The sequence below is a fragment of the Alligator mississippiensis genome, chromosome 2, assembly GCF_030867095.1.
Source record: "Alligator mississippiensis isolate rAllMis1 chromosome 2, rAllMis1, whole genome shotgun sequence".
NCBI classification, from domain to species: Eukaryota; Metazoa; Chordata; order Crocodylia; family Alligatoridae; genus Alligator; species Alligator mississippiensis.
In genome coordinates this window covers 297473147-297488374 of record NC_081825.1, presented here as the reverse complement: position 1 = coordinate 297488374, position 15228 = coordinate 297473147, and the positions used below count along the sequence as shown (strand labels likewise).

The following is a 15228-nucleotide window of genomic DNA, read 5'->3' as shown; positions in this document are numbered from 1 at the left end:
TCCCAGGACCCCCCAAACTCTTCATTCTCTTTCCCTACCTCTGCTTTCCATCATTAACTTTTCAGGTTTCGCTCTGTCCCCTGCTTCTGTCTCCCTCCGCCTCCCCCCAAATATAAGCAGTTATTATCATCTTTTACATTGTGAATTATTTTGATCACAAATGCAAAATCAGCCCATTTTGGAACATGCTGGGTAGGCTGAGGAACACCGCCCTAGCTTACAGCCCACTCTAATTTATTGAGAGGTGAATCCAGTTTTAGTAACAATAGATACAATGGGTTTCGGGGTCAGTCGTGCTTCTTGAACTCTGTCTCCTTTTGAAGACGCTTAGCTCTTTTACTGCCCCTTAACTGCTCTCTGGAGAGATTCACTACTGTTCTGGTGTTAAAGGTGCTGGCTAATTTTGCCCCCTGTTTGGCCACGAGTCATTTTAATAGACTTATCAACCGTACCAGTAAAAAAAAAAATTAAGTGACAGCCCGTTTTCATGTATTGGAAGGAAGAAAACTGGTTGAGATACCAGATTTAGGGTGGAGCTTTACTTTACCACTGGTAATATTCCTCAATAGATTTTGGTTCTCAACTGATACATTTTTTTGGCCAAAATCAAGTATATCATCCAGTTTTAGGAATGGGCCACACAATGTACAAAATGGTAACATCCTCACCCAATGCGGTACCAAGCGAACTGAAAAAATAAAGACAAAGGAAGCAATAAGGAAACAGAAGTTTAATGGATGACTTGGTTAGAGTTACACGTGGTTTCCTAGGGGAGAAAAATGAGCGCTAAAGGAACTGATGGAGAAAAATAGAAGGGAAATCCGTAGTTGGATATTACTGTTGGTCTAGGCTTTTAAAATGATTCCTTGCCAAACAGGGGACAATACAGGCGTGTATCAGTTCAACACAATAATGACAGCGAGCCTCTTCAAATGGCAACTTGGAGAAATCTGAATTGGAAATCAGGTGCCAATTGTAACAGTGAAGGTGTGTAAATACTAGCACCAACCACCATGGGAAGAGGTGCATACTCAAGAAAGATGCCTTATGAAGATATGCCTTCCAAGTGTCACAGGCCCACCCAAGCCTGGAGCCACCATGGCTCAATGTGGTTAAGGCAGGGGCAGGCAATTATTTCGGGCAGAGGGCGGCTTACTGGGTTTTGGCAAGCCATTGAGGGCTGCATGACAGGCAGCCCAGGGCAGATAAATATTAATTTGCTAAATTTTCTAGGAGTCCTGCAGGCCGGACAGAATGGCCTGGTGAGCTGCATCCGGCCCCTGGGCCGCATTTTGCCCACCCCTGGGTTAAGGCATATCAGTGTCTGCAGCCAGCACCACGCAGGGGAAGGATTCACCTAGCATTGCACCCAGCCACTCCCTAGCCCAGACAACCAGATGCTTGTTCACATCTAGGTCAAGTGGGAGCAGCCTTTGGCACAAGTCTGAAGTGAGGCCTGGATTTCCATTTAGTGCAACACAAAGTGCTGGGCTTAACAGAGGAGGGACTGAATGAAAGGTCATGATCTACGTGGTGCAGGAGATCACAGCAGAGTACTAAATGGTCCAATAGTTCCTTCTAGCCCTAAAATGTATGGACAATAATAAACCTAAGCACAGTAAAATCTGTTATACCGTAACCACTATCCCCCATCCACCCTTGATTCAAGAAGTATTATGGTCCAAATAACTTTACCTTGTTGTCTGACTTGCTAGTATTACTCTGGCACGTGCAAGCTGTAACAATTAGATGGTGGCAACGCTTGTGTACAACACAGGTGCATACTAGGAAAGAGAAGCAGCATGCTGGACATGACCAATGACTCCATTTATCAGGCAATAAGCTGGAAGTGTAAATCATTAGCAAGCAATGGAACAACATACACAGAAAAGGAAGTCTGGGCTGGTGATTTTTAAAGGGATAATCACCCTAAGAATTTGGGCACCAAGTTTTCTGGGTAGTCTTTAAAACGCTGGCCTATATAAATATCAGAACTACAGAGAGAAATGCCAGTGCCCTTAAAAATTACTAAATTAGTGGCCACTGTCCAGGAAAGTAGCACTAGGAAGTGATGTTTGCAAGCGTATCCCACGAGTGAACGTACAGTATTACAGATCTCCATTCAGGTCCACTCGTGGCTTAAACAGGCTGGCACTCACCAGGGCTTATTGATAAGCAAAACCTTTATTTTAGCTGAAGTTGGATGGGAAAACATCCCCGTTCACATGCAATTTAATAGAAAGACACCGATGTCCTACTATGCCTCAGGCAAGCCAGGCTGCTCGATGAAGCTTATTCGGAGAGCAGTCATGTAGGAAGCCACTCAGGCACGTTACACAGCACTGTAGTGCCAAGGCAGGAGGGAAAGGAAGAGGTCAGGACTAACTGATGAGTATTCATTACATGCAAACCCCCACCCTCATATAAATCTGTACTCCCATTCAGGCAAACCAGTTACTTTGCATTAGGCAGAAATACTGGGGCATACCACAAAGCTTCCCTTCAGAGTCATTTCTCCACCTCCAACTGGTTTAACAACACAGGTGAAATGTGTGTGTGGTGGGGGAGGGAGGGGGCAGAGAGGAAAAGAGGGAAGCCATCCTAGTAGTATAGCATGGTAGAGGCCTAGAGACTGCATTTCCATGATGGAAGAGGGTGTTGCTGGGGTGGCACAGGCCCTGATCTTACAGAAGGAGCTCCGATGGCTTCAGTGGGGCACAGCGTGGCTGCAGAAATCCACCCTGCCGGAGCTGAATGCAGGATGGGGCACGCTGCAGGGCTGGACCTGCATGAGTGCATGCATGCACACACGACAGCTCGCTGGAGGGCAAAGGCACCTCTCCTCAGCTGGCTCACGGGCAGCACGAGTAGCAGCGTCAGAGACGGCGCGGGCTGCGTGCCCCGGCTGCCAGGAGAAGCAGCTCTGCGAGGGCACGCGGTCTGTACAGCGCACGGGGCTGAGCACTTTACCTTGGCACTGGTATCCTTGCTTCCCAAACACTCCCCTGTGCAAAACAAAACAGAACGAGGAGCGTGACTCAGAACCCCATGAAAACAGTGCAGAAAAAGGATCAAGAGAGCAGGCTGGAAAGGCAAGAGGAACCCACGCCACGGGAACAGCCAGCGCTCCTGCCACAGCCCAGGTCACATAACTAAGTGATATCAAGGGCTTCAGCAAGCTGGGTAAGGAGCCAAAAAGCACATCTCTCTGTGTGTTATCATCTTACTCTGCGTTCTTCAGCACTTTGTTGTCAGTCCGCTCCACATAGGGACTCCTTGCTCAGCCAGAACGTATGCACCTATAATCACCGCTGCCACTTCCCACGCTTCTAGCAGCCGCTCCATCAGTTAACTCCAGGCCACCTACTCTTCCTCCTGCATTCAGATCCATGCCAATCGCCCTCAAATGAGTTGCTGTCCAGAGTCGCCCTGTGGATTTCTTAAGGCTGGACCATACCTTTCTGCTGGCTGAGCTCTATCGCAAGGGCTATGTGAAGATCATGCTCTCCTGCCAGTGCGGCCACTCCAGCGGTGCTAACAAAAGAGGTCCTGGCAGTGCAGCTTGTGCTCTTTGGAGAGGTGGAGCAGCCAAGCCAGCAGGAAAACCACTTGCCACTGACAACGTGTCTCCACGAGAGGGCTCTGCCGACACAGCTGTGCCGGCCACACTACAGAGGCAAAGGCTCTGGGAAGCGGATAACAGAGCCAGTGGTTCTCAAGCTCCTTAGACTCAAGGCACCTCTTGTTAGACTTACTCCCCCTGGGAAAATGCCAGCTCTTAGTTTTCACTCGTTTTTTGACAACAGAAAAAAAAAACTAGAGTGATTCTTCTTTTACAAAAAACTCAGACCACAACAGGTCAGAATGGTTTGGACGCTAGGGATTATTTGAAATCTCTGGGTTTATCTGGTGAATCATGTTTGCACATCTAACAGTGCTCACATAGCATGGTACCCTGCAGCATCCTGGAAAAGATGTCAAGGCATCCCGGGGTGCTGTGGAACCCAGGTTGAGAGTCAATACTCTAAACCGTGCAGGGCATGCCATGCAAAGCCAAGGGACGCCATTTACCTGACATCTGTAAAGCACTGTGCTGGGATTTGCTTGCTAAAGGGCATGCAGAGGGGGAAGCAAGGCAGGAGGACAGCAAAAATCGCCGGAGTTTTTAGCCGCTCTTACCAGATGAACTCTCTGCAATGTGAGCAGTACGTGGGTTGTCGCAAATACGTTGCCATGAATTTGTGCCCGTTGATCTGGTGCACTCGCCTCCGCATAGCCCTCTGGCGTTTGCGGGTGAAGTGCTTAAAGATCCTCTCCCTCTGGAGGGTTTCTGTATGGGGGAAAAAAGGCATGGTGTAAAAATTAATCTGTAATCACCCTTACCAAGAGGGACAATTCTTAATATCTCCGTGATACAAAACATTAACATTAAAGCCACACTGAAGAAAGGGAAAAGCGGAGGCCGAGACCAATGAAAATACTGGGCGCGTTGCTTGATGAACACTGATCATGAGACTGTTGGTAGCCTCACGCTATACCGAGGCATTGCATTTGAGGATTTTCCCTTTTAAGTAGCAACCAAAAGGCTAAGGGCTACCTTTTCAGTGGTTTGGGTATCTCCATTTATGGGTGCCCACATTATCACTGGTTTGGGTGTCTTCACTTATGAGTGCCCAACCTGACGGCACCCTGTTTTTAAAGGGGACTGATTTTCTGGAGGCTGATATTTAGCCCTTGCTGAAAATTAAACCCCCTGGAATGAACTCAGTTCAAGCGTTCAAAAGCTTGACGACTCCAAATCAGCAGCTCTTTTTCAAATGTTTGCTCAAGTTTCTGTGCATACCATATCCCTGCAAGGTTAAATAAAGTAATGCAAAACAGTGAATTGAGTCATTTTCAAAGAAAAGGCTCGCTGTCTAAATGGAGCGAGGCCATTCATGCCCATTAATGGATACCTGATATAAAAAATAGCAAAACAAAACGCCTCTTCTGCTATACAGTGCGACCCCGATAGCAACCAGCTGGAAGCGTGCTGAACATCTCAGATCAAAGCCCCGCAGGACATAAGTTTGGATCGAGTAACCGAAGCACGTGCTGCAATGACTAGTGCACCCGGGCACTGCTACCTCCTGCTGGGTAGAATCGGACGGGCTCAACTGTATCCGTGCTTGTACGCGCAAGTGTGTGCGTATGAGTGTGCATGAGAAGGCTCGGCAAAACACAGCCCATGGGCCAGATGTGGCACACCAGGCCATTCTATCCAGCCCGCGGGCCCCTAAAAAATTTAGAAAATTAATATTTATCTGCTCCTGGCTGCCTGTCATGCAGCCCTCGATGGCTTGCGAAGACTCAGTAAGCGGCCCTCCACCCGAAATAATTGCCCACCCCTGGTGTACGAGGACCCCTCCGCACAAAACTCCAAGCCCAGGTTTTGGGGCCTGGACACAACATCCATGACAGCTGCTGCTCTGAAGTTTTGGATGCCTTTTGCGTGCACAGTGACAACTCTGGAGACTAAAGATATGCAAGATTTATTCATGGCTGATCATGCTCTTTCTCCGGTTAGCTTATCATCAACACCACCTCACGGGATGACAACTGCACGCACAGCTATTCACACTGTCCCCGATAAGAACAGGAGGAAAAAATTTGCCATTTTTTGATCAGCTCTGTCTCCTCTCTCCCCCCAAACTATCCTTTCGGAAAAGAGAGAAATGCTGCCAACTCGATCGAGGCTTGCAGGGAAAACGTAACACATCGCAAGCAGGCTGCACGTTCCCTTCTGAGACAGAGAAAGCCCCAGTATCAGTGCCATGCTCAACCACTTCAAAGGGATGCAAACTGTCTGATGCACTCTAGTCGCTCTGCATTTGCACTGTACAGGCTTCAGCAAAGCTCAGGCAATTTCCTGCTGGATCCTCCAACCTCTTTGAGCACATGCTTCCTTTCAGCTGCACAAGCTGGAAATGTCATAGCTGATGACACAACTAGGACGCTGAGCTCTGCTCATCTTTAAAGATGGTTCATGTTTCCTTACAAAAATGAAAGCACTACAGAAGCCAAACCTACCTGTTAGAGAAGATGGCGATGTGAAAGGGATGATCTAAGCGCTTGGGCATTTGTACGCATGCATGTGCTGCAGCGCCGGGCACGTTTAAGAGCACCCAGCACTGCGGAACATGTGTTTTGTATAAATGGCAAAATGTGCATCAGCGCTTGGAAAAAAGTGGTGGCGTGCTTTTGAATGAAAACATATTGAAGGTGTTTTAGTTCAAAAGTGCACCACTGCCGTTTTCTGCATGCTGACGTGCATTTAGCTGTTTATACAAACGCATGCGAGGCAGCCCTGGGCACATCAATTTGAGTGCTCGATTAACCGAGTCTGCTCTGACACACTGGATTTCCAGCGTGTCAGAGAGGACAAAGGTACGTGTACGAAGTCCATTAAAAGCCAATCTTCCAGCTAATCATCAAGGATCGTGCTCAGAAAGACTCCCACTGGGGCAGGCATCCCTATTTGGGAATGCATTTAAGCATGTGCTCAGTTCCCGTGGAAGTCCATGGGATTTAGCAAAAGGTCACAGGACTTGCCGGAGGGGATCAGAGCCTCACCTGCCTTGTCCTGAATCCTCTTGGCATGAGGTGGCCATCTCAGAGAAAGATGCAAGCCCCCCGAGGTCCAGAGCTACGGGAGAATTTGCTGCCCACACGAGATCTCATCCTTCCCTCTGATAGTCATAACTTGGTCTGAGCCCTGAAGCATGTGGTTTAATATCTTTTCTGAACATCTTATCATCCTTAACTAGCACAACTCTAGAGATTCGCACTACTTATACAACAATCCAACTCCCTTTCCGAGCCTTGCTAAATTCTTGTCGCCAGTGATTTCATGTGGCCAAGGGTTCTGCAGGTTAACCGTGTTTTGTAAGAACAAGATTTCCTTTTATCGTTTTTAATTTGCCACCTTTACATTTAATAGTGTATCCACTTTCCTCCCCCTTTAAGCCCATAGCGCGGTACTTTCTTGAGTCTGATCCCCAAATTCCAAAGAAGACAGTATCCTGCATCAGGATTTCAGCCCTTGCAGTGCAATTCCTGAGTACTGGAAGCCGGAGAGAGGGAAAACTGTAATGTCTGCAAATGTCCAATTATTCAGATCACAGTAAAATGGCTTTTTCTCAGCTGGGAAATCCAGCAGATCCTGACCTTTACATTCTACCACTCCCATTGACCAAACAGACCTGAAGCAGTATGGGACCGTCCTATTTTCTTCTGGCACCCCTCGTGGATTTGCAACAAGTAAGTACTCCTGTGAGCCATCCCACCTGGGGAGCAACGACAGGCCCTCGTCTCCCATCTGCAGTGAGGAGCAAACAAACTCTTTGCAAAAAAGGGACATAAGTATGTTGAGAAGGTTCATGGAGCAGGTTGGTGGGACTCAGCTGTGCATTTTTCAGCATGCCTGGGTATTATGGAGCCTGCACATTAAGCGTCTTAGTTCAGGTAAGATGAATAGCTCCAAGCTCTTAGCTTTTCTGCAAAACACCATCCCACTTGCTGATCCAAAGTGTCGCTGCATTTTGTGCACGTGACTGAAATTTGCCTGGCATTTAGATTGCATAGGGAATGGTACTACTGGGTGCTGCACATACTTTTCATTAAGAGACTTTGCATTTTCTGTCTGTGTTGTCCGCCCCATTTTTATTTAAAATGTTCCTCAGACTTCACATGCTTTGCTAATGCCCTACTGCATTACAGTACCTCATCTCCCAAACACTGCATATTTTTCTGTTGATTTTCACCTGCAAATATGTTAGTGTAAAGCAGGGGTGGGCAATTATTTGGGTCTGTGGGCCACGTAGGGAGTTTTGGGGAGCTGTCACAGGCTGGGTCAGCACCCTGCACCGCCCCCCCCACCAACAACTCACTAAACCTCCCTACGGGGAATGGGGCTGTGGGTGGGGGAGATGGGGTGGCAGCTTCAGCCTCTGGTCCACCCTCTACCCCAAGGAGGGGCTCGGGCAGATCCCCCGATCCCTAGGGAGAAGCGGCCACCTGCATCCGCAGCTGATGTCAGCACCTGCCTGGAGCAGGGCCATGCTATAGATGTGGGACAGTTGAGGGGGAGGAGGGAAGGGGAAGAGGGAGACAAAGAGAGGCAGCTTTGCCCATGATGAGTGGCAGCGGCTGGTGCTGGGTGCCAGGCAAGAGCAGGAGGTGGCAGCAGGCGTGCTCACCACTTCTGGGGCCCTTCGGGCTGCGATTGCCCATGCCAGGGCTGCCCTGCGGCTCCTCCCAGCTGCTGTTGCCCCACCCCACCTCCCGGCTGCCCCAGGCAGTGGTGGCAGCAGGGAGGAGCTGGAGGGCAGCCCTGAGGTGGGCTCTGGGAAGCCGCAGCCAGAAGGGCGCCAGAAGTGGCGAGCACGCTCGCTGCCAGGTCCTACTTTTGCCTGGCATGCAGCACCGGCCACTGCCACGCATCATGGGTAGGGCTGCCTAACTCTGTCTCTGTCTCCCTCTTCACCCACTCCCCTTTGCCCCCCCAAGTGTCCCACACCTGGAGCATGGCCCTGCAGCTGGAAACAGCACCAGGTGGGCGCATCACCTGCAGATACAGGTGGAAGCTTCCCCTTGAGGATTAAGGCATCCTCCCAGGTGCACCGGTAATGCTGCTGCAGCAGCGTATCAGCTGTGATCCCAGGCAGCTGCCCCAATCCTTGGCGGGAATCTGCAGGCAGCATCCACAGCTGATGCCAGCATGCACCTGGCACTGCTTCTGGCATGCAGAGCAGGAACTGGTGTCAGCTGTGGATGGGATGGGATGGGACGGGGCCCTGACATGCTCTCCCACCCAGCACGATGCAGCAGCCGGAACCGCCAGCTCCTTACAGGACGGATCCTATGACTTTGTGGCCACCCACCTCTGCGTCGCATACAACCAGTTGGGGGGCCAGATCCAGCCCATGGGCCATATTTCCCCTCCCCCCTCCCCCCGGTTTAAAGTGTATTAGTCAGAACGTAAATATTATTAACATAATGGGTGAAATCCTGATTCTGCTCAAGTCAACGGCAACATTTTTCTGACTTGAATGGGGCCAGGATAACTCCTGATGGGTTTTATTGTACACACACACACACACTACAATACAGTCCTAGTTGTATAGGGCCTCAGCTTCTACTGCTCCTATTGACCTCATATAGAACTGTGGGTGCTCAGCACCTCTGAAATCGGACTCCAAATTATTTATTAGACTAGGGAATGCCTGAATTTTCCCTTCCAGGTCAAAGTCCCTTTTCCTCACCACCTACTCTCAACCAACATGTCCAGCCCAGCACATAACCATTGCATCTGCTTACCTATTCCTAACAGCACTCTGCCAAAGGCTGGCCAGGGGAAGAGTAACTTGGCATAAAAGTCTTGACATCATGAGTTGGTGTAGTTGCCCTGGTTGTCAACAATTTTTAATGTCACAAGGTATAAGTAAGGTGCAAGAATTAAAAAGGAAAACACTTATTGTATTCTGGCTACTTTGGCACAGGATCCTGTATTTGCTCCACCTGAGAAAGATGTTTTACCAAGCAAAGTACAAAAGTAACAATCTTCAGCAGGGAAAACACCACAACTCTAGACTATAGCACAGGGGTGGGCCAAATATGGCCCGCGGGCCAAATCTGGCCTGCAGAAGGAGGCAGGGCCCTTTTCCCCTGCCCGGAGGTAGTTTCTGACCGGCCAATGTTTATGCTATTGTTGCTAAGCCTGGGCAGGCAAATCTGGAGCAACCACAGGGCAGGGCAGGAAGGCCCTCACCAGTACCACAGGGCTGGGGCCAGCAGCAGCCCTCCCTCTTGCTGCTGCCAGGTGCTTCCTGCTGCAGCTGCCTGGAGCCTGTGCTGGGCTGCCCTGCGTCTCTGCCACTGTCACCAGTGCCTCTGGGCTGCCCAGCAGGGCAGCGGTGGCAGTGTAGAACAGACACAGGGCAGAGCAGATGCCAATATAGGCTGCCTAGAAAGACAGTCCAGCTGCAGAGCCACCCCATCCCCACTGTATGCCTAGGGGCAGCAGGATGTGCCATGGGAAGCCAGGGTGAGTCTGGAGCGGGCATGGGGGTCGGACTCGATGATCTATTGAGGTCCCTTCGGACCCTAACATCTATGAATCTATGGGGCAGGGCTGGGGCTGTGTGCTGTTGGCAGTGATGGGAAGGCACCGCGCTGTTGTGGGGTGGGTGCTGACCGGCTCAGGGGAGCATGTGTGGGGGGTTCCCATGCACACCTCACCATACCCTCAAACCCACCCCCACAAACACCATAACCACACCCTCCTACATACACAATCACACACCCCACACCCACCTCCCCACACATACCCCCAGCCAGCCTCCCCCTCCACATACCCCACAACCCCCCACAAACCCTACACCCCCACACCCCCCCAACAATATACAAGATTAAGACTTCATTTTGATCTATTATGCAATTGCCTCTATATACACAGTGCAAATACACACAAATCAGGACATTATTTAAAAAAAATAAATTAAAATGTTATTGTCAATGTTTGACAAGGTTCCTTGGGTGAATTTGATATCTTTTATTAGACCAACCCAAATGGTTGGAGAATAGTTATTAAGCAAGCTTTCGGGTTCAAAAACCCTTCGTCAGGCTAAGGAAGTTTCAGCAGTTGGTGTGTGCTCTTCCTGGATGGAATGACATTGTCAGTGTTTGATTTTTGATAATTTTTTACTCCTAGTTTCAAGATGGCAATCGCCCTTTGCAAAAGGAGTACTTCTATGGGCAAGGGGACATTAGGAAGCAGGACTTCCGTCCCCAAGGTGGTGACCGGGGGGTGGGGGAGGCACCTATCCAGGAGCAGGGCTACCCTTGTGGCCCTCAACAGCTCACCACACGCTCGTTAAGCGGCCCTTTAGCCGAAATAATTGCCTGCCCCTGCTCTAGCGCACACATTCTCGTTTCTGGTTCTGCTGCTCCTCATATGGTTCAACCACTGACATTGCTGCAAGCAACTCCCCAATACAGGCCAAGGGAGTTGCCTGTCCCACGCTGAAGGATAAATTTGGCCTCCTATAATAACACGGTGTTTACTGTGTTTGCTCGTTGTAAAAGTAAGTCCCAAGCTGCACACGAAGGAGTCATTTCCCTTTTCGCTCTCTCCACATGTGCAAAATACACATCCATCCAGAGGAAATTATGCCTGCCGAGGGAGAAGACAATAAACAGACCACAAAGTCATTAGAGGACTTCTCTAGGCAATGGGATGCTGTTCACCCGCACGGCAGCATAATCAGACCAACATACCTGCCTTACTAGATTAAGTCTGTCTAAATGGCTTTGTAGCGGAAGGTTTTTTTTATTTCCTTCCCGGTTTTAGGTGTTTAAGTCTTGAATCAAGAAAGTTCTGTAGCTGAGAGAGATCACGTCCCCCCTCCATAAGGCAGCGCATTTTCAAACATTCGGCTTTTCTTCAAACCACATCATTTATTTGCTATTGATTGCTCCTTCCGGCACGCCACGCTCCTCCATTAATGCAAGATGATGAGATTAACTCTGCCTCTGCTGAGAGGGCAAAGGAATGAATTTCCTGATCGCTGTGTGTTGAATATATTTCCTTACTCGGCGACCCTTTGATCTTGATTCTATAAATACACCAATCAAGAGAAAAAATGCCCCCCACCAGAGCAGCAGGTTTAAATCTGATGGCTGTACAGAATGAATCTGCAGAATTAGACAATGAATCAAAGGCTTCCAGAGCTCATCTCCAGAAAGCCATCTCACCGGTATGGTACCTACTGCTATGCTGATGCTGGGCTCACAAAGGTTTACGTAGGGACATTCTGATACATGAACGTTTCTACAGTGTCTGGCTGTTCTTCCTGCACATTCATCCACTGAATTTTACCCTACAGGTAAAGCAAAAGGACGTGATCAAGTAAAAGAGCCTAATGCCAGTGAAATAAAACTTTGATCCATGATTACGATGATGAAAGGTAAATGATAATGAGAGGTAAGTCAGTGCTGCTCCATGGCTAGAGCCCTACAGTGCTATGTTAATACAAGTTGTGGTTTACTATATTACACACTATTTACTATATTATTATATTATATGATCTTCCAAGGTCCCTTCCAGCCCTAATGTCTATGAAATAATAGTGAGCATGGCAGGCAGTTCTCACATGCCAGCTGCCTATCGACAAACTTCTTGCAAGCATCAGAGCAAAAGGGAGTTTGAAGGAGGGATCTGAAGGCTTATTTTTACAAAGAGTTTAGATTCTGGATTTGAACAGGATGGTTTGGATAGGGATGATTTTGCCTTAGTCCGGGGGTTGGACTAGATGACCTACGGAGGACCCTTCTGGCCCAACCTCTCTATGATTCTCTATGTATCCAAAATATTGGCTAAACCAAGGTGTTTATGGTCTAAGTAGGAAAACACTCACTGACAACAAAAATCTCATTATAAAGGCTTTCTTAAACAAAAAGAGTGCTGGAAGCCTAATCCTTTTATAGCCTAATTGCCAAAGCAAAAGGGTTGTTGGGGGAAGAGACCTCTTAGCTCAGGCTTCACAAACTTAACACAGCACTGGAGAAGATTCCTATAAGGAAAAGGGCATGTGAAAGTTATGGCGTAAACATGCTATCCAACTGTAACCTTATAATATAGGGGCAGTGGAGTAGAAGTTTTTCATGTACCAACTGCTGCTGGTCTACATTAGAAACTCCTTGTGCTACATACCATGAAATCTGCTTAATTAGTCACTGGGATAACTCCTTACTTTGTTCTTATCAGTTGGGAAGGCCCTCCATGGATGAACTAAGCCTGTATGTACCCATAATACTTTGCATACATGCAAATCACTATTGGTACAGGTAATTTCAAACCTATTTACTTCAAAGTTGGTATTTTCTGGTCCCCTGTGTTTCAGATGAATGAAGTGTTACTGTACTGTAGGCTTAAGGCCAATCCAGAATGCAATTTGACTTCTCCTTAAACTTTAGTCAACTGGAGAATACAGTTAGATATAAAAATACGGAAAATATAATAATTTTATAAATAAGAGCATACGCTGATGCTAACATTTTACTTTTTAACAGCAATCACTAGGTTTAGACATTCAACAAGCTGGGTTTTTTGTTACACTGTTAGCTTTTCTCATTTCTTGGAGTCTCAGAACAGCAACGACTTCTTCTGCCCGAAGAAGGGCGATTGCACCTGAAAGCTTGCTATAAGACCTTTTTTCCAACTACTCAGCTGGTCTAACAAAAGATTCATAGATGTTAGGGTCAGAAGGGACCTCAATAGATCATTGAGTCCAACCCCCTGCATAGGCAGGAAAGAGTGCTGGGTCCAGATGACCCCAGCTAGATGCCTATCTAACCTCCTCTTGAAGACCCCCAGGGTAGGGGAGAGCACCACCTCCCTTGGGAGCCCGTTCCAGACCTTGGCCACTCGAACTGTGAAGAAGTTCTTCCTAATGTCCAGTCTAAATCTGCTCTCTGCTAGCTTGTGGCCATTATTTCTTGTAACCCCCGGGGGCGCGTTGGTGAATAAATACTCACCAATTCCCTTCTGTGCCCCCGTGATGAACTTAAAGGCAGCCACAAGGTCGCCTTTCAACCTTCTCTTGCGGAGGCTGAAAAGGTCCAGGTTCTCTAGTCTCTCCTCGTAGGGCTTGGTCTGCAGGCCCTTAACCATACGAGTGGCCCTTCTCTGGACCCTCTCCAGGTTATCCGCATCCCTCTTGAATTGCGGCGCCCAGAATTGCACGCAGTACTCCAACTGCGGTCTGACCAGCGCCTGATAGAGGGGAAGTATCACCTCCCTGGACCTATTCGTTGTGCAGTCACCTCTTTGGATCTATTCGTCATGCAACATCACATCTGCCGAAAGACCCTTGTCTGCCAACATTCAACCAGTGAATTCTTGACTGTTTCCACTTGGTACAGGACCACGCTGGGATGACACTTTTGCAAAATCAGGACTAGTGGCTTTTAATCAGATAATTGTAACCTAAGAAATGTAAAGGGCAAATAACTGATTTTCTTGAAAGTTTTCTATTTTTACACTCCAACAACCATCCCTGCCAACACTTCTTGGTGTATATACTCAATTCCTTCTACATTTGAGTTCCTCCACTACCTAGGTAGGGAGAGAGGAGAAACACTGGTGCAGCCACTACTGTTCTCTTACTTGTAATGAAATGTAATGGCAACAGAGCAGATATAGTAGGAAAAAGCTTGTGTTAGTGCAGTAATTGTGCACTACAGGTAAAGATCCAGATTTACCTTATTCGAGCAACCAAATCTCAAAGGAAGAGCAAGAAGTTGTCAATTAATGAGATTCTCACTCTGTTTGCCTACCTAACCCGTCTGCAACCTCCACTTGGCAGCAAGCCTATCTCGTCAATGAAGAGCACTCTGGCGCGTTTATCTCATTTTATCTGATCTATTTGGCATTTTTTTTCTACCTTCTGTTTCCTATAGGTGGCCTCAAGTGTTCAAAGGTAGAAGGAAAGAGTTAGGCGCTTTAATTTGTCTCGACAGGAATGCGATACTTCATAATTTTCTAATCATTCACTGGCATCACCATCTCCAGAAGAGAAGGGCAGCGGTTTTCTCACAACGATGCTTGCCAAGCTGCTCCTGCTATAATTTTTTTTTCTTTCCTCTGAAACTCAACTTCCTTTTATAGGTTATCTGCTGTATGAAGAAACACTCCTGGTTCAAATCTCAGCAAGGGCTTTATTATAAAGCACTCACTCAACTACTTGAACTGAAAAGAGACTTTCTGTTTCATCTAGCTATTATTCACTCTCTGAAGTTAGTCGAGGTTTTGCACGCAGATTGGAAGACGGGTCAGATCTGTTGATATCAGCAGGAAGTTTCTGACCAGCAAACTCATTTCCATGAGAAGTTTGTCCTTGTGGATCCCCCGAGAGCTGCCCAAGAAGAGGTGAAATTCTGCCCCGCTGAAGTTTTTTCAGTGGAGGCAAATATATCACCCGTGGTATGAAGTCGCACACAGCAATAAGCCTGGCTCTGCTGCTGACTGGCTGTACAGCTCGGTTCCCTGCCTAGGTTTCCCCACCTGTACCCTGAGGATTGGGAACACATGCCCATTCACCTCCTGGGGGTGCTCTGAGCATTAGCTTGCTAACGTCTGCTCAGTCTCTGAACACATAAATTAAAATATAAACACTACCTCATCCAGAA

At 48.0% G+C, this 15228-nt stretch overlaps 1 protein-coding gene across 1 annotated transcript in view; it reads right to left on the bottom strand.

Annotated features, from left to right (window-relative positions):
• Window positions 1–15228, bottom strand: part of PRKCH (protein kinase C eta) — a 175134-nt gene that overhangs the window by 86654 nt on the left and 73252 nt on the right. Inside the window, exons 3-5 of the mRNA XM_006261626.4 lie at window positions 4180–4330; window positions 2971–3005; window positions 1696–1784 (exon numbers count right to left, since the gene is read on the bottom strand). Coding sequence (XP_006261688.4) covers window positions 1696–1784; window positions 2971–3005; window positions 4180–4330 — 275 coding nt within the window. The remainder of the gene's footprint in view (window positions 1–1695; window positions 1785–2970; window positions 3006–4179; window positions 4331–15228) is intronic.